Source organism: Glandiceps talaboti, chromosome 20, assembly GCF_964340395.1.
Source record: "Glandiceps talaboti chromosome 20, keGlaTala1.1, whole genome shotgun sequence".
Lineage (NCBI taxonomy): Eukaryota > Metazoa > Hemichordata > Enteropneusta > Spengelidae > Glandiceps > Glandiceps talaboti.
The window spans coordinates 14,432,751-14,454,275 of record NC_135568.1 but is presented as its reverse complement, the minus strand read 5'-3'; the positions used below and the strand labels follow the sequence as shown (position 1 = coordinate 14,454,275).

The 21,525-nt window shown below is 36.7% G+C and overlaps 1 protein-coding gene and 1 long non-coding RNA gene across 2 annotated transcripts; one reads left to right on the top strand and one right to left on the bottom strand.

Annotated features, from left to right (window-relative positions):
• The first annotated feature begins 623 nt into the window (after positions 1 to 623).
• Positions 624 to 7,952, top strand: LOC144450493 (uncharacterized). Its single transcript, XM_078141126.1, has 3 exons — positions 624 to 1,019; positions 1,677 to 1,852; positions 6,614 to 7,952. Exons 1-3 carry the CDS (start codon positions 666 to 668, stop codon positions 6,633 to 6,635), a joined length of 552 nt encoding a protein of 183 aa, XP_077997252.1. The 5' UTR covers positions 624 to 665; the 3' UTR covers positions 6,636 to 7,952.
• Positions 7,953 to 8,127: 175 nt separating this feature from the next.
• LOC144450809 (uncharacterized) lies at positions 8,128 to 12,823 on the bottom strand. The gene is made up of 3 exons (XR_013482263.1): positions 12,339 to 12,823; positions 10,603 to 10,742; positions 8,128 to 8,914 (listed from the first exon to the last, which is right to left on the bottom strand). It is a non-coding gene; the product is annotated as an uncharacterized LOC144450809 (long non-coding RNA).
• Between the last annotated feature and the right edge of the window lie 8,702 nt (positions 12,824 to 21,525).

Here is a 21,525-nt window from a genome sequence, read left to right as displayed (position 1 = left end):
ACAAGGCTGTCACACCCATGTACAAAGCTGTGACACCGCTGTCACAACTCATAAATTATGACTCTACAATTTTGTAGTCTGCAAGTGTAACAAATTTTCACAAAATAATTTTAAATCTATGGAGCGTAATCCACGTCAAAAGTCGAACTCGTCAAGTGATAAGTCAGGTACATCAAGTGACAAGTCGGGTACATCAAATGACAAGTCAGGAGCGTCAAGTGATAAGTCAGGTCCGTCAATTGACAAGTCAGGAACGTCAAGTGATAAGTCAGGTCCGTCAATTGACAAGTCAGGAGCGTCAAGTGATAAGTCAGGTCTGTCAATTGACAAGTCAGGAACGTCAAGTGATAAGTCAGGTCCGTCAATTGACAAGTCAGGAACGTCAAGTGATAAGTCAGGTCCGTCAAATGACAAGTCAGGAACATCAAGTAATAAGTCAGGTCTGGATGATAGTCAAACTCTTGAAAAAACGACAAGTCAATGCATCTGGCGGATGAATCAATCTATACTATTACCAAACTGGTACCCCTTAGGATGGCTGATTGTCAACTCAACTACGTCACGACGCGTCATACCCTACGTCATATTTCGTCATAGAAGTTTTCTTCAGATTATAACAAGTAAGCTGAGGATCACAACGGTAATCGACCCGGAAGCAGTAAGACATGCACCACGACAGTGACGATACGTCTTGTGTACCATCCCTACTGGAACGAGAGGAACTTAGGAAGGTGGGACTGGGCACGCGAAAAATAACGTTTGATGGGGATGGTGGTTTCGAACATTTGCAGGAAACTCTATACCGTCATTATCCTAAACTGGCAGATGGTGGTGGATTTATAATATACAGGAACATGCATGCTGGTGGCAAACTACTAACCCCTCTACCCATGCCTAGCAGTGGCTATTCGGTACCTTATTTTAGGGACGAGTCCGTGTTAAAGCACGCTGTAGCTTATGTGAGACCCCTGCAAAAGAATATGCAGATAGATCACAGCGCTAGCAGCGCTCACTGTGAGGTAAGTGGAATTTGTGAAATGAATAATAGGTATTAACAAGGAAATAGATTTTAAAACAAATTTATACAAAGAAAGACTAATACATAAGGGGCACATAGCTAACATATACAGATTGATCTTATGATAGGTTGAAGCTTTGAAAATACTGGAATGATGATTTATTTTTCTTAGACACTCATTTCAGCACACATCAGATTTGGCAAAAGAGATATTTTATTTGGTTTGTGTGTATCGATTATATTTTAACTGACCTTGGCCATATCCCGGTGTTTAAGGTATGGGAACCCCAGCAATAGAAAGGTGGAAAGCTGGTAAAACTGGCACAAAATGACAAGAGAACTTGTGTACCTTTTACATACATACCACCTTAAAAAAAATTGATATCAGCATTTAACAAATACTAATATATACTAATATAAAAACTTTTATTGCCAGAAATTTATAGACTTACAAAATACTCTAAATTTATCCACAAATATACAAAATATCAAAATTTACACAAAATGGATATTGTAAAAATAGTTCCTAGGAACTAGTCAAGCTTGTGGCCCTAAGGAAGACCTGTATAGCTTGATAAATGTTTGTAACTACTGTTTTTTAATTAAACATTAAATAATCAAGTAAGATTTAATTATTTGTATTTTTTTTCTGCTTTAGGAAGAGCGAGAAAGTAAGGCAGCCAAAGTATCTTGTGTGAATTGTGGAAAGGAAGTTACTATAGGCTGTTTGGAAAATCATCAAAAAGTTTGTAATGTAGATGTTGATAATCTGTCCATCAGTGAAGTGAGGACCAATCTGACGTTGAACCAAACACTGGAGTTATTGACATGGAGGTACTGTATGAATTTAAGCTGTTGGTTTCATGTTTTTTGTCACCTTTAATGTTATTTGGGTACTATACATTAATAGTAATACAGCTGTACCATACATAGTACTAGACATAGTAGTACAGCTGTACCATACATAGTACTACTAGTATACATAGTAGTACAGCTGTACCATGCATAGTACTATAATAGTACAGCTGTACCATACATAGTACTATAATAGTAGTACAGCTGTACCATACATAGTACTATAATAGTAGTACAGCTGTACCATACATAGTACTATACATAGTAGTACAGCTGTACCATACAGAGTACTATAATAGTAGTACAGCTGTACCATACATAGTACTAGACATAGTAGTACAGCTGTACCATACATAGTACTAGACATAGTAGTACAGCTGTACCATACATAGTACTACTAGTATACATAGTAGTACAGCTGTACCATACATAGTACTAGACATAATAGTACAGCTGTACCATGCATAGTACTATAATAGTACAGCTGTACCATACATAGTACTACTAGTATACATAGTAGTACAGCTGTACCATACATAGTACTACTAGTATACATAGTAGTACAGCTGTACCATACATAGTACTAGACATAGTAGTACAGCTGTACCATACATAGTACTATAATAGTAGTACAGCTGTACCATACATAGTACTACTAGTATACATAGTAGTACAGCTGTACCATACATAGTACTAGACATAGTAGTACAGCTGTACCATGCATAGTACTATAATAGTACAGCTGTACCATACATAGTACTAGACATAGTAGTACAGCTGTACCATGCATAGTACTATAATAGTACAGCTGTACCATACATAGTACTACTAGTATACATAGTAGTACAGCTGTACCATACATAGTACTAGACATAATAGTAGTACAGCTTTACCATACATAGTACTAGACATAGTAGTACAGCTGTACCATACATAGTACTATAATAGTACAGCTGTACCATACATAGTACTAGACATAGTAGTACAGCTGTACCATACATAGTACTAGACATAGTAGTACAGCTGTACCATGCATAGTACTACTAGTATACATAGTAGTACAGCTGTACCATACATAGTACTACTAGTATACATAGTAGTACAGCTGTACCATACATAGTACTAGACATAATAGTAGTACAGCTTTACCATACATAGTACTAGACATAGTAGTACAGCTGTACCATACATAGTACTACTAGTATACATAGTAGTACAGCTGTACCATGCATAGTACTATAATAGTACAGCTGTACCATACATAGTACTACTAGTATACATAGTAGTACAGCTGTACCATACATAGTACTAGACATAATAGTAGTACAGCTGTACCATGCACAGTACTATAATAGTACAGCTGTACCATACATAGTACTACTAGTATACATAGTAGTACAGCTGTACCATACATAGTACTAGACATAATAGTAGTACAGCTGTACCATACATAGTACTATAATAGTAGTACAGCTGTACCATACATAGTACTACTAGTATACATAGTAGTACAGCTGTACCATACATAGTACTACTAGTATACATAGTAGTACAGCTGTACCATGCATAGTACTATAATAGTACAGCTGTACCATACATAGTACTACTAGTATACATAGTAGTACAGCTGTACCATACATAGTACTAGACATAATAGTAGTACAGCTGTACCATACATAGTACTATAATAGTAGTACAGCTGTACCATACATAGTACTACTAGTATACATAGTAGTACAGCTGTACCATACATAGTACTACTAGTATACATAGTAGTACAGCTGTACCATACATAGTACTATAATAGTAGTACAGCTGTACCATGCATAGTACTATAATAGTACAGCTGTACCATACATAGTACTACTAGTATACATAGTAGTACAGCTGTACCATACATAGTACTATAATAGTAGTACAGCTGTACCATACATAGTACTACTAGTATACATAGTAGTACAGCTGTACCATACATAGTACTATAATAGTAGTACAGCTGTACCATACATAGTACTACTAGTATACATAGTAGTACAGCTGTACCATACATAGTACTACTAGTATACATAGTAGTACAGCTGTACCATACATAGTACTATAATAGTAGTACAGCTGTACCATACATAGTACTGTAATAGTAGTACAGCTGTACCATACATAGTACTATAATAATACAACTGTACCATACAGAGTACCATACATAGTAGTACAGCTGTACCATACAGAGTACCATACATAGTAGTACAGCTGTACCATACAGAGTACCATACATAATAGTACAGCTGTACCATACAGAGTACCATACATAGTAGTACAGCTGTACCATACAGAGTACCATACATAGTAGTACAGCTGTACCATACAGAGTACCATACATAATAATACAGCTGTACCATACATAGTACCATACATAGTAGTACAGCTGTACCATACAGAGTACCATACATAGTAGTACAGCTGTACCATACAGAGTACCATACATAGTAGTACAGCTGTACCATACAGAGTACCATACATAGTAGTACAGCTGTACCATACAGAGTACCATACATAGTAGTACAGCTGTACCATACAGAGTACTATACATAGTAGTACAGCTGTACCATACAGAGTACCATACATAGTAGTACAGCTGTACCATACAGAGTACCATACATAGTAGTACAGCTGTACCATACAGAGTACCATACATAGTAGTACAGCTGTACCATACAGAGTACCATACATAATAGTACAGCTGTACCATACAGAGTACCATACATAGTAGTACAGCTGTACCATACAGAGTACCATACATAGTAGTACAGCTGTACCATACATAGTACTATAATAGTAGTACAGCTGTACCATACATATAGTACTATAATGATACAACTGTACCATACAGAGTACCATACATAATAGTACAGCTGTACCATACAGAGTACCATACATAGTAGTACAGCTGTACCATACAGAGTACCATACATAGTAGTACAGCTGTACCATACAGAGTACCATACATAGTAGTACAGCTGTACCATACAGAGTACCATACATAGTAGTACAGCTGTACCATACAGAGTACTATACATAGTAGTACAGCTGTACCATACAGAGTACCATACATAGTAGTACAGCTGTACCATACAGAGTACCATACATAATAGTACAGCTGTACCATACAGAGTACCATACATAGTAGTACAGCTGTACCATACAGAGTACCATACATAATAGTACAGCTGTACCATACAGAGTACCATACATAGTAGTACAGCTGTACCATACAGAGTACCATACATAGTAGTACAGCTGTACCATACAGAGTACCATACATAGTAGTACAGCTGTACCATACAGAGTACCATACATAGTAGTACAGCTGTACCATACAGAGTACCATACATAGTAGTACAGCTGTACCATACAGAGTACTATACATAATAGTACAGCTGTACCATACATAGTACTATACATAGTAGTACAGCTGTACCATACAGAGTACCATACATAATAGTAGTACAGCTGTACCATACAGAGTACCATACATAATAGTACTGCTGTATAGCATGAGTTATAATACCAGTTTGAAACTTGTTTCACATTCACTCACCAAGCATTTGTCTTGAGTTGCCTCAAGGGCCTAAGTAGAAGTACATTTATGATAGATGAATAATAAATTCACTACTTCTTGCCTCAAAGCATGCAGTTGCGAAAAAAAGAGCTCAGTTTAATTGATTATTACAGTGGGTCTGTTAGTCCGTCCATAATGCATTTCTCAGACATGCAATATCCAGTTACTTTTAAGCCAGGCGCAAAGATGACTTGTCATATGGGACATGTGCAAGTCACTTCAGTTCACAACATACACAAGTGTCCAAGTGGCATGCCAGCCATGTTTGTTGTTAACAATGACTATTTATGGCATAACTCGAAAACTTGAATACATAGAGACTACATTATAGTGTCTATCCCTAAATTATTAGGTGTAAACTTTCATTGGAGACCCTGACCTTTGACCTTGGCCAAATGGGTCAATTATCTAAATCCAGTCCTATCCCGCATGTCGCAGACACTTTTATAATACATATAAAATTTATTAAAATTTTTTCCTATTTATTACTAATGTCATTTAAAATCATGATAGAAGTAAAGCATGTGAGGGAGTGCATTTTTGATGAAGACTTGTGAGTCCAAACTTAATGTCATTTTTTGCTTTTGATACAGTAATTGGGTCATTGGCTCATATATCAGGTACAAATGTATATTATTCACAAACACAAGTTCTCTTTGACAACTTTGATTGAAATACAGACATGCTTTGAACAAATAACCTTTACATCTCCAGTTTATTCAAATTTTGATCATTCTGTCAGATCCGGTTTAACTGAAGAAGGATATGTCAAGTCATTAGTTCAAAACATGCCTGTTTCAGATTCTAAAGTGGAAGAAGAAAACTTGCGTTTGAATCGCCATGCTTCTATGATGAACATACACTTATGTCATTGTCATTACACATCATCACCCTTCAACTAGTAAGGACCAATGGCTATATGGGCTCATATGCTCCTTCCTGGAAGGTAATGGGTTCTGAAATAGCATAGGTTAAGTACCAATATAGCCAGACTTAACATAATCATGGAGTATTGGTTAATTGTGGGCAACCGTAAGGACTAAGAGAGCTAGTTTATTCAGAAATTAGTTAACATATCATAAAAAACTGTTGCATATAATATATTTTATTCTCTTTTTTCCCAGATACCAAACCCTCTATCCATGATGTTTTGCAGTGTATAACAGGCGACAGGAATATGCCCTGGAAAATTTTCATATGGTTCAGTAGCATACCAATATCTACATTGCCAGACCCTGGTGTTTGTACCAAGGAAGTGCAGCTTCATGTCAGCCATGAGTCTTACCAAACTTTGAAAAACTCCTTTGATACAACTGTCACATTCCAATGTGTAGGTTTTGGGTGGTATTAACACATATTTTCTTGATCTACTTTTCAGCTGTGGAATTAATATGTTAAGATGATTTTCAGACAACATACACATGCAAAGAATGCTAGTAAGGTGCTGATTAAAAATATGCCTCATTTTGTGGTAAAATTCTTTAAATATTCACGGGTGCAACTTTAATCACAGTTGTAGTAAGTTACCAGAAATAGTGTATTCACTGGACTGGTGTAAGTTTAACCACAGTTGTACTAAGTTACCAGAAATAGTGTATTCACTGGACTGGTGTAAGTTTAACCACAGTTGTACTAAGTTACCAGAAATAGTGTATTCACTGGACTGGTGTAAGTTTAACCACAGTTGTACTAAGTTACCAGAAATAGTGTATTCACTGGACTGATGTAAGTTTAACCACAGTTGTACTAAGTTACCAGAAATAGTGTATTCACTGGACTGGTGTAAGTTTAACCACAGTTGTACTAAGTTACCAGAAATAGTGTATTCACTGGACTGGTGTAAGTTTAATCACAGTAGGTAGTAAGTTGCCAGAAATGTAATTTTGCATCATTTTTAGAAACATAGATTGCAAGAGGATTGCATTAGTTGTTTTCATAATTTCTAACATTATCTTTTTTTCTCTACAACACACAAAACTCAATCCAGTGTCTACCTATGATCAATGTAACCTTAGAAATTTAGTTGTGTTTTCTCCAATTCAATGTATTGCATAAACCTGAAGTATCTTTCCATTTTTGATGTCATCAATCCTCTCTAATGCTTCTCACTACACTGATTACAGATTAGATTTAGGGGCTAAGTGACAATATCTTGGAAACAACAAAGGGTTACTGCTTCGGTTCTACATTAAGAAGTCCAGAGAGTCGATTCATATGCTGCTAAAAATTATATCATTGCACTTTGTTTTAGAACAGGTGTGAAAACTTATGATTGAGGTGACAACTTCTGATGATGAGTTACTTGTCAAAGACTTTAATCAGTTAGATAGTTGGGACAAAATTAGCCTTAACTTTGATGCATTTAATAGGTTAATTTCAGTAAGTCCTTTCAAAAAGTATTTAGTTTTTTGAGAAGTTTTGAGAAATTTTGAGCTTACTTATAATAAAAATGTTCTCAGAAAATTCTTGTGTCCTGTACTGTCATAATAATTTTAGGATACTGACTTACAGGGAATGAAAACATTACATGTACTCCAAAGCTTGCACTATGAAATCAAAACATACATACATCTGCAAGTTATACTTGGTCATCATGAAATGTTTATTCATTTTATTAAAATATACGTGTATACCATGATACATTTTTGTTAAAATAATGTTACATGTTCACAATAAATGACATGACAGCACTATCACAAAGTACAATTACTATCCGTGGTACTATATCACTGTCAAAGCCATCTATAGACCTGACGTCAGTCCAAACCCCCCAAAAGCATCAAATTCTATGAATATCTAGATCGATATAGGATCATATCACAATGACTGCGCGATAAACCTGCACAGATCTTCTGCTGCATTGAATGTCGTAAGGTAAGCCCCCTAGGTGCCCTATGAGAGTAACGACACATAAGGATCTGAATCCACTTTTTTGGCTGAAATACTGAAAGCAATATTTTTGCCTGAGAGTTGTGCATAATCATTGATAAGGTTGGACAGAATATAGGTCAATAAGAATTGCACACAACACTTTTCGTGATTGTTCAAGAGTTACCACTTCGTTCCATTACTGTATCAGACAGCTGAATACAATAATATATTCATATTTCCCTGTCTTTTTGTTGTCCTTCAGTCAGTGTCTTGACATCAAACATAACATGACCTTGACCTTTTTGAATACTCCATTAATTTGTAACCAATATTCAACCATTGGTACTTTATCATGACAGGAAAGAGTTAACTATGTTAACTACATATATATCAATCCCATTACTTGATGATTCTGCAAGTGGGTCGATCAACATGCACAATTCTCTATATTTCTCCTCTTCAAGTGGTATTGTCACATCAGGAATTGTTACACTTACAAGTTCTGGTACATTTGTTAGAGTTGGGCCTTCCCAATCAACACCATATTCCAAATCCTGTCAAATGAAAATTGAAAATGAGATAATGGAAACCTGACTTTGCCAAACTTACTGTTGCAAAAGAATTTGGTCTAAATAGAAGAAAATTAAGTTAATAGTTTCAATAATACAACCCTGCCAATAGGTGTTGTTCTGTCCATATGTATGTAGGACGGTACTGTATATGAATGTCAATACTACATACTTATCAAAAATAATAAAACAATTATAGTAAAACAACTCACTGGATATATGACACAGAAGTGTTGCAAATAAAGAATTAATAAAGATTTCTGCACATCATGAAGTATTGAGGCAAAACAATTGAATTCCATCACACATACAATCTATATTTCAATACTTAATTAGCAAACTGAGACTGTGACAGAAAAGTAGGTGTGAGTATCTAGGAACATTTTGAAGGAATAATATGTGAGATTGAAATACATGCAGGATTAAATGTTATGCCAACTAACATATGCAATATTACATAGGAACATTGTATATCATGTCCATGTTGCAGGGTATGTTTTGCTACTGCTCTTCCACATGGTTGTCAAAAGTATACCTACTACACAGATATGCATTTCATCTCTATGCATAGACTGTTATACACATCTCTGAACCATAGATGCATGTATGTTTTGTTGAAATACAAGTTGCTAAACAGGTTGAATTAAAGTATGTCTCAAGTCTTGTGCACACCAAAGCAGTTATTGGGATATGTTATCCAAAGCTGCTACAACAACTATGGGCTAATACAGTTATGTCTACAACCCTGTATTAGGTATGTGTGTGGCTATACCACCAAAGGGCTAATACAGTTATGTCTACAACTCTGTACTAGGTATGTGTGTGGCTATACCACCACAGGGCTAATACAGTTATGTCTACAAATCTGTACTAGGTATGTGTGTGGCTATACCACCACATCGCTAATACAGTTATGTCTACAAATCTGTACTAGGTATGTGTGTGGCTATACCACCACATGGCTAATACAGTTATGTCTACAAATCTGTACTAGGTATGTGTGTGGCTATACCACCACATGGCTAATACAGTCATGTCCACAACCCTGTACAGGATATATGTGTGGCTATACCACCACAGGGCTAATACAGTTATGTCTACAACCCTGTATTAGGTATGTGTGTGGCTATACCACCAAAGGGCTAATACAGTTATGTCTACAACTCTGTACTAGGTATGTGTGTGGCTATACCACCACATCGCTAATACAGTTATGTCTACAAATCTGTACTAGGTATGTGTGTGGCTATACCACCAAAGGGCTAATACAGTCATGTCCACAACCCTGTACAGGATATATGTGTGGCTATACCACCACAGGGCTAATACAGTTATGTCTACAACTCTGTACTAGGTATGTGTGTGGCTATACCACCACATCGCTAATACAGTTATGTCTACAAATCTATACTAGGTATGTGTGTGGCTATACCACCACATGGCTAATACAGTTATGTCTACAAATATGTACTAGATATGTGTGTGGCTATACCACCACATGGCTAATACAGTCATGTCCACAACCCTGTACAGGATATATGTGTGGCTATACCACCACAGGGCTAATACAATTATGTCTACAACCCTGTATTAGGTATGTTTTGTCAGTTTCCCAAAGTAGTCTTATTAACACACTAACACTAACAGGGTTGTATAGATATATTTATACTTACTTGTTCTGTGGATAGGAAGACCTCCCTTCCAACTGTACCACTGGAATTTGCAAAGGCTAAAAGACCACTGGCCCATACAGTTTAAAAACATGACTTTTCTGGAGTAACCATCAATTCCTCCATGAATAATAAAACGCCACCTATAAGTATATAACACAATAATGGCTTGATTGAAATACTCAAAATTATGTAAAGGAACACTAAAATGGATCATAAATGCTAAGCAAGAATACATATTGCACAAAAACACCACTAGCATACATGATATAGATATAAATGCTAGGGCAAATAGATGTAAATACTAGGGCAATCAATTGGGCGGCTTTTGCATTCAAGTCACACACACACACACACACACACACACACACACACACACACACACTGACAGACAGACAGACAGACAGACAGACAGACAGACAGACAGACACCACACCATGATATAGCACTAGCAATTGTTCAGTTGTGCTAACAAGTGACTAAAATCATCACTACAAAATATTCTTCCCAATGTTTTTGACTTCTAAGTTTCTTTAAATTTAAGTCAACCACACATATAGGCAGACAGACAGATATTCATGGGCAAGACTATTTATCATGTCTGTAGCATGAATGCACCTGTTTTAATCATAGACAGTGTCTATGATTTAATTCAGCTGTGCTAAAATTTCCAAGCAACCGCAAACCAAGGTTAAACTTTATGCATTGACACATTGACATTGAGATGTTAAGTAGCCCACAACAGATTTAAACGACATTAATAAAACAATAACTAACCTTTCATTTCTAGGCCTGGTCAAGGCATTTTCCCACACCATGAATCACATTTTTTGACCCAAAATTCACATCTCTGTTGTGACCATTTTCATTTGAACAATTTGCAATCTACACACCCTGACCACCAAATACTAGGCCCATCAGTCTGTCAGTTTTCAATTTTATGTCATTTACACACACACACACACACACACACACACACACACACACATTTCACCATGCTCATAAGTTATAGCACAAGTGAACCTCTGTTCAGTAATGCTAATAATTAAATATTAAATAATAATAATACATACACACACTATATATGTATATATATTGAACACATATTGCCTGGCCATGAGGGCTATAGCACCAGTTTATTACACCAAGGAGACTGTGAGTTACCAGAATCACATGCTATTTCCTGAGGCTGAAGGGCGAGGGAAATAGCATATGATTCTGGTAACTCACAGTCATGAGGGGATAATGAACGGGTGCTATAGCCCGAATATAGGCCAAGCAATATGTGTTTTGTAATATACCTCTTGCTGTGAACTCGCAGTGGCAGACGACATCATCAGAAGCTGCCATTTTGACCTGCGATGGTCATGTGACCATGTAATAGCTGATGGAACTATTTCCCTAGGGAAATAGTCATTCTATTTTCCTATCACGTGACTGATTCTAGTGAATCATGGCGCAGCAATATCACAAGGTATATTATAAATATAATTATATACATATATATATTTAAATGAACAGTTAGAGTGTGTAAGAGGACAAGAGAGAATGAGAGAGAGAGAGAGAGAGAGAGAGAGAGAGAGAGAGAGAGCCTAACACAGTTTGTATGTTTTCTCTCTCTATGTTTATAATAATAATTAATCATCATCATCATCATCATCAAGACACAACAAAACCATAAAAACTATGTATCAAAAATAATTCCACAATAAACAATAAAGTAATATTTTAAAACTTACCGAATAAGTTTGTGATTTCCATCAATGTGTCATAGAGCTAAAGGTGAGTGCACGTGATATGGCAAGCTTCTGCGTACTGAACGTACCTCAAGTGCCCATATCAGAACAACATGCGTATCAACTCTGTGGCATCTCTAACCCTTCTTTGTTGTACACGAAGATTTCTCGAGCGAAGAAAACCAATCATTCGTCTACAGCCACACCTCACAGTTAGGAAAATCTCTTTGTATTTCACGGATTTTCTCGTCTAATTCTTCATCAGTTAATAGTCCTGAGTCGGCTTGAAATCAGTGTGGAATGATACAGTTCGTTGGCCATGGTATTCTTGAATGAGTTGGACAACTTCGTTATTACACATACCTATGGCATTCAACTGACACAGTAGACATACACGACTTTGAACTCGGCCTACTACTTCAACATCGTTTTGAAGTAATTCCGCAAAATGCCTAAACTGGCAAAGATGTGCGAGCGCACACATGATTACTGGATGTAAGACGGGTAATGTTTTTTTTCCGGGTCATGACCTAGGTCATATAACTTGTCACGAGCATACCTAGCTTTGTAGACATTGGTATTACGATTTCCAAATGCGTTCTGTAAAGTAGTCGTCAGTTGACGTGTATTCACTTCCAAGCAAGCTGGGGTGCTTTGTGCAAACTTCAACGTACGCTTTGATTTAACTGCACGCTATGAATTGTCAACTGTCCACATTGAATTATCAATTGCCAAAAATGATACAACGTCCGTACAAATTGACTTATCACTTGATGTTCCTGACTTGTCAATTGACGGACCTGACTTATCACTTGACGTTCCTGACTTGTCAATTGACGGACCTGACTTATCACTTGACGTTCCTGACTTGTCAATTGACGGACCTGACTTATCACTTGACGTTCCTAACTTGTCAATTGACGGACCTGACTTATCACTTGACGTTCCTGACTTGTCAATTGACGTTCCTGGCTTGTCATTTGATGTACCTGACTTGTCACTTGATGTACCTGACTTATCACTTGACGAGTTCGACTTTTGACGTGGATTACGCTCCATATTAAATCTCTACATAGTTGTACATTTACGAATATAATACATGTAAACACTACACTTATAAATTTTGTTTATATCTTTCATTGGCGCTACATGGCCCGACACGACTATGTAGTTTTCTGGTAAATATACAGGTAGTATTTAGACCAGTGAGGCCTCTAAAAAAAGTCATGGCGACTTACCTTTCCTCGTTGTGAGCAATATATATTTGTGGTATTCTAAAACACCAACCACATGGGTATATATGATTTTTAGATGTTAACAAGCGTACTAGAACGCGGTTGCTTCTATGCACCAGTAATTGTGTCAACTCTGCGCAGCAATAGGTTATTTCCTGGTTTGCAAAAAATGACCGTTGAGGGTGATAACTCTAAACTGATCTGATCAGGGAGATTAACAGTACATTGATGAAATTGCCCCATCACATTTTACAAGCCTAGTTTTACTATGTCAATATATTTTATTTGCTGCTATTACATTTATAATTGGCGTAGATAGACTTTCATAATTGCGAACGACAGTAATTGTGATCGCTATTGTTATTGTGATATCTCCGTACTAATTAATCTGCCCATGCGTATTTGAAAATTCGATCTACAATCAGTGTCGATAAATACAGATATGTCAATAACCTCTAAGATATGAAAACTGCACAGTAGAATATCACAATGTACTGATTCGGTAAAAAATATAAAATAAACAATTACTTTCATGTTTGATTCTTCAACATACTACATAATTAAAAATGTCAAGGTGGCTTACCTTACAAACGAAATTCACAACGTCAAGGGGGGCGGGGCAACTTTGTTGTGCGACCGATCTTTGTTGACTACTACACAACAAACATTGATATGTACAGATGTTTGAAATTTCAGCAAGGCAGTCGGTAAGCAAACTTCACCAAGCTGCTCCACCACACCAGTGCTAACAATTACAAAAAACAGGCCAAGGTTATTTCCTGGTTCGCTAAGAATGGACGTTGGTGGCGACATAAAAGAGAAGGTGGATAACATTGCATAATTTGTGGGACAGTCCTTTTACTCAATTAATTTAAATTCATATTGTTGTAATGTGAGACATCACACTTCTAATATACTGTGAACCGGAAAATTATTGCGCAGTCTTATTTTCGCGCTTTGGGAGATCACGGTGATTACGCGCAGTTTAATTTTCGCGCAAGGCCGTCAGTGGATTTTGTGTGTGAACATAAACAATACGTTGAGCTGAGAACAATGAAATTTGACACTGATTGATGGGCAGTATTGCTCTGTCGGCATCCGTCAGTTGCAGTGCTCTATTGTTTCCAACTGCGAAGATACTGTGACACGTTGACTTGTGACAAATGTAGGTGTTAATTTGTTCACTTATGTACTGAACAAGTTACCAGATCACACAATACGAAAGTCGGGTAGCTCACAGCCTCAAAGCAGGAGCCGTCAACACACATGCGTCAATATGGTACAGTCACACGTTTGGTGAAACACTAATCAAATCACGTCAGTGTCTCTAGCTCTGTTTTGCGTCTTTTTGGAATGAAGTTCAAAAGGTCACGTTGGTTACATTTTGATACTCAGTATCCGAAGTCACAGAGAATGATCCGATTGCTACACGTTACTTACAATTCTTGTATCAATAAAATGGCATGAACAACCATGCAAACAAAAATACAACTATGGAATATAGAGCGTTGCGGTTGCTTGCATGAAGTGAGCTTCAAGCAGAGACAATTTAGGTAAAGACAACAAGATAAGTGACACAAAAGTATGCTTCAAATTATAGAAAAATTAGTTGTTTTTATTCATCAATACATTTTTATAATTATTGTATCTTATTCGTTTCCTCAATAACAGTCTTTTTCATTCCAGAAGCTGTCTGGGGGTGCAGATTTTATTGAAGCATGTGTAGCCGGAAGTCAGTTCCCTTTCGCGTTATCCATGAAGAGATAATAATGGTGTATTGACATATAATACAAGCTGTGTCCAAGTCGGACCTGTCCACTGGTGGTTGTGCAATGACTACAATGACTATGCGAAGGGGGAGCTGCGAATTTTTTTTGACCAAAACATTTTTCCTCAATGTCTGAACAATACGAAAAACATCCCTGATTCACACTTCTACAGAATACCAAGGGACAAAGCTCCTAACAAACGTTTCAACATGATGATACCCCAATTTGAGCGAGGGCGCTGTATTCTCAATTTCCTGTTTGCAGTCTATAATGGCATATTGCGAACGATAGTTATTTTGAGAACATTAATGTACTTGTGATATCGCCATACTAATTAATCTGCCCATGCGTATTTGAAACCCATATTTATTACGAAGACAAATGATAAATTTCTGACAGTTTTGGTGTCTGAGTTGCTTTACTTTTCCCTTTGTCATCTTTAAAGAAATCGAAAAGGGTGCTTATTTCAATTCTTGTTTGTTTACTGTTGAAAACATTTCCCTATTGAACAAACTAAAACAACCAACATCAGGTAAACACGGGCCTCTAGTCAGTAACACTATACTGAACTGAAATTCTACCATAGCGTCATGAAGATCAAAGGGTACCGACTTGGAAACTGCATGATGCAGGTTCGACCACTTGGAAACTGCATGGTGCCGGATCGACCACTGTTCCTGGATGGCAAAATGCAGGGGCATGATTTGAACAATGATTGTGCTTCAGCCACTCCCTGCTTTATAATTGTGGACTTGGTTGGATAGAGACTGCTATGTCAATGCTTTGACCCTAAGCGCTTGCAGTTGAGGAGGTATGAAGTTACTGCACCACAATATTTCCTTGCATTGTAATCAGTTTCCTAGGCCTAATGAACCAACTAAAACAGCCAACATCTGGTATATCAATCAACACTCTATCATATCAATACCCACTAGTTATAAATTATGATATGGTTAAATGGTTAGAGTGGTCGGTTTGGAAACTGCTTGATGCAGGCTCGATAGTTGTTGCCATTTGTTCCTGGATCACACATTTCTAAATAAACACAACCATTTTTGTTAGTTTGTTTCAACATGTTGCAGATTTATTATCACACTGTCTGTTGAGCTGCAGACGTGTGTGGGAATAACAAATCAAGAATCACAAATATAATTATGTCAACTTCAAAAAGGGTTCTCGAAACAAATTTGGTTGTCTGTCATTATTTTGTTTATACCAGTATGTTGTTAGCAAAAGAGCATTTGTTATGTATAATTAAACTGAAACACATGCTATATATTTAATTATATCATTGCACATTGCTAAATTAATATAATTGAAGTACTAAATCTTACGATATTTCTTGACTATCTGATGCTACATTTACAAGGAAAGTCTTTTCTCCATAAAGTTTAGTGATGTACAATCCGTTTGTATTTCTTAATTCAACAGGACTATTGAAATAGTCAGGTAAAATTGTATGTCATGTATGCCAAGCTAAATACTTTAAAAAAAAACATATGTCGCCCTTATTCGCAACACTGCGCATCCACAATATTTGTTTGGTGGTACTCTAAATGTTTGAAAAGGCTTTCGAAATCCTCATATATTACTCTTCCCAATTTTCTTAAACTATGTTTATGATCCGAAGGTATTATGATGTTATTCCCCAATATTGTTTTACAGTCAAACCGGAAAATACTCCGAGTCCTGACCAAAGGGTTACTTTTGAACCTGTTCATCTGTCGACTTGTCTTGACAAGGTCCTTTATAGATAATTCGGTCGTATTGTACGTGATTGAACGAAGAAAAATATCAGTGAATTACATTCCATAGTAAACATACATCATAACGTGACAATTTTTTCATATGTATACTGACCATTGTGTGTATTGATAAAATGCTGTCTTTATTTCCACTTAATTTCGTTAGAAGCTTGAGTAAACTTATGTGAGTGAATACAAGTTAGGAAAGCACTCATTGCTCATTCTCTATAATGTATTCATACAATGTGACATATTCACTATATTTACAAATTTGCATAGCCATAATTTTGTTGCATTCTATCACCACAACAAATACTTGATAATTGCCCATAGTATATTCATTATGGTAACAAGTAGGTATAATGTCTTGTCACTTGTAGAGACGTTTCCTTAAACCTTTCGTTTCATCACTATTTTTCGCCCTGTGTATAATGTTAAGGCTTCGTACAACTGCATTTCGGAGACGTTCATGTACGGCATCAAACTCTTCGATATTGCCATGCGCAGCGTAATCTAGGACCCTTAGATACGGACAATGCTGGGCTAAGCTAACAAGTGATTGCTGTGTGATATTGCAATAAGGTGATCCACGTAGATACAGCTCATGAAGGTTACAATGAGAGGCCAGTTCACGAATGCCATCGTCAGTTATATGGTCTTCTGCAGAGGTATCATTTGTATCACAACACTGTACACGTAAATGTGTTAAATGAGGACAACTGTTGGCTATGTTGATAAGTAACATATCGTCGGTATATTTGCTGTTGACAATTAATTTCGTGAGCATTGTACAATTTTCTATAATTCTATTGTGTAGGAATTTTACCTGGTCAACATCTGCAAGGTGGGGAGTATGGACAGTGGTATCTGTTATTTCCGAGTCCCCAAATAATCGCAAATGACGAAGTCGGCAAGCTCTTTTTCTGTTTGTAAACAATCTGTGTAGTTTCTCGAACGATTCGTAGTGGAAGCAACATAAACCTAAAGATAGAACATCATGGCAGTGGTCAATAATAGCTTCTACAACGGCGTTTTCTAAGCTACGTGGTGGTTCTTCTGTACAAGGGAAGTCTAAATCAGTTAGATGCGGTCCGATTTGTGAGAAAACTGACTGCACCGAATCAACTTTTAAGAGACTCATTGGTATCACGAGTTTTGTTAAACTATCTGGTAAAGTCGAGATAAAGACAGGCTCTAAGATTTCGTATGGGTTAAGCTGTAGACGAGTTAACCCATTAGGAAGGTATACATTACACACTGAATGCATACCTTGTGTTAGTTCTTTAGACTTTGCATTGTACAAGTCAAGAGAAAACTCGGATTTGTAAAACTTTCTTGTGTTTTCTGTGGCGACGTAAACTGGCACAATAGTGAGGTTTTCTATTAGTTTACAACCGTCTGTTATCGACAAAATACCATCGGGATGAAATCCTAATTTCTTAAGATTTGTCTTTCCTCCATAGCTTGGAAATTCACGACATCTTAATTCGAAATCCCTAAGATTAGGACAAAGACTTGAGATGACCTCTATCGTTTCTTCAGTTAAACAGGGTGGGCCTTGTAGTTTTAGGCTCCTTAGATTCTCCCCAAGATAACGTGCAATTAGTTGGGCTGTGGAATTCCAGATGATTGTGTCACGATGTATCGAAGGAAGAGGTGTGGAAGTGTCGCCATTAATTTGTATTGCAACATTCTGCAAATGTTTGTTGTTACTTAACAACTTCTCAGTATATCTATCTAAATGAAGGAGAGCTGTATTCCGCGATGCTACCAATTTGAAATGACAGAGATTGGGGCATCCCAAATGTGATAGGAATTCAAGGTCATTATCACCATCGTAATAAATTTCAAGATTTTCTAGTTCATCCTGCCCAGTTAGGCAGTCAACATTTTGCCATGGACGATGAGGATCTCTAATGCGTACGTTAAGGTTTCTCAGTTTGCATGATTTTGATGAAAGAAGGTCGTCGAGCTCTTTTAACGTGTAACTTTTAAAGCAAACAAACTTTCTAAGTTCTGGTACTACTAAAAAATCCCCAGAGTAAGTTTTATATTCTTCTGGGCTGATGTTTCTTTCTGATAGTCGCTCCAGTAAGACTTCCTTCATTCGTGTAGGTAACCTATCCCTGACATCAGGACCAAACTGTTGAAGATTTGTACACATGTACTTTAAGCAGACATCATACAATGATGGAACCATCTTTCTGCAGAAGACAAAAAACATTTCATAACAAAGTTTGTAGTTTTGTCGTCGTCGGGGGAGGGGGTTATTTCAGTGGAGGATGAAAGGAAATGTGTCATTATAACTTAAAGTTGAAACAACAAGCAGATGTATCGGAAAAAACTGAGTTTATATAATTCAATACTTTTTACTTTTACTCCTCCACTCCCACATTACCCTTACATATTAAAATGCGAACCAAAGTTCCCTTGAATTGAACCAGTGTTTGTTGTGAAACGATAACGACACACACAGACCTAGACAGACAGACATGCAGAGGGGCAATATAATCACATTTGCATCTCCTTACGTAATTACACTGATTGGTATAAATCTCCAAATAAGGAAATTACTTTTCAAATGATACTTACTAGCTTTCTCTGCTGTTGTCCGAATTATGTAAATTAGGTACTACACCAAAATATGAAATATTCATAATCGATACAGCGATAACAGAATTAAAATGGTGGATTTATAACTAAAGGAACTCCGTCTTTATCAATATTAATCACACATCTGCCTTTTCTCATACAAGTATAAACAGAATGATGATAAGTAATGGCATATGCAACGGTTACCATACAAAGTGTCCTTAACCCAATCGTCTGTCGCCACCATAACATATTTTCTTTCGCAGTCATTTAGGACAGACATTTTGAACCTCAAGAACACAGACAACAAATTATATATTCGTTTGTTTAGTATGACAAACATTATTACATTATTGTCATATTCTTAGTTCAGCTTAATTCACTAACCTCTGGTAATGATAGCGTGCATTGTTCAGTTACCAAGCGGATTTCGACGTAGAGGCTTCAGTATGGTCGGCTAAGTTCGACAAATACGGACGAATCAGTCCGACGCTGGCAACAGGAGTGGACACAACATGTATAACCAACTTGTTGTTAGGTTCAAGAAACTGAATGTTGAGTCTGCCCATACTTTTTACAGTAAACAATTTGATATCATTTTCTACTTCCTTTCTGGAGCACAAGTGGGCAAAGGCTTTTCGTTAACCGTTCAAAATATGATGCATGGCTAATATATCATCCATATAATATTACAAACGAATTAACTGTATGTTATCACCCTTTATTCTGATAACCGATTCAAGTAGATAGAAGGCTGTGCTATTGACATGGCAGTGCCCCTCCTTTAGACATAACGTAGCAGACTTAAGCTTTCTCGCCAAATGATGTGATTTGTATCTTTATTTGTATACACTTTTTGCAATAAATGCGTAACTTTTAACGTTTTTGATGTTGAAAGATAAATTCATGGTGTGTCCTGACTTGCTAGTACATATCCATCGTTAACAGAAAACACATTTTGGACAATTTCCTAATCTAGCTGCTAGACATCGGGCTTCCTTCCGTCATGACCTGAAAGTTGCAATCGAGGGCGAACGTTAGCGCCGTCGGAGCTCAGTAGCGACCCGACTTTGATCGTCATCATAGTGTGCAGAATAGCACTAGGGGTCTAGCGACAAGACTACAAATTTCCCTGACAATCGATGTTCTTAAATTCTCACACAACTTTTATTATTTGCGACATTTGGTCCCAGACTCCTTGAAATAATAAAATATTTACAAATTTAGGGGTTCACATTTTATTTTAAAGAATACCACCATGATTACCTATTATTTTCCTACTAACGGTTATATATAACAGATATTGGCACCAAAATTGGATTCTGAAAAAAACTAAATTTAATATTATTTTTACTTTCTTTTTTACTAAAACTAGTACTATGGTCCACACGTTTTTAATGATTTTACTCGTGTGAATAGGCTGTAGTTTCCTAAACAAAAATAGCATGTACAGCAAAAGCTTCAATTTTTCGAATAGTCTCATTCGACAACTAGTATTTCTCTCTACCTATTGCGTACTTTGCTTTGTTCATCTTTTGATGTTTTTAAATCAATATAAATAATATAAACAGAATACTCATTTCCATTAATATTTAACACATTGTTTATCTTTCAGTCAATCTCAAACGAACTAAAATCGTATTTCGATTTCTGAGTAGAACCGACGAAAGCAAATCGATTTTACCGATGGGGGCGCTATTTCCGTAAGTGCTGTGAGACCATATATCATTGAGTGACAGCGCAGATTAACTGTACATGCCACTGGTATTAATTTACCCATAGTTCCACCGTATACAATGTGTCTGTTCACGCACAAGAACGTATAGCTATTGTCGGAATGGTATGAATT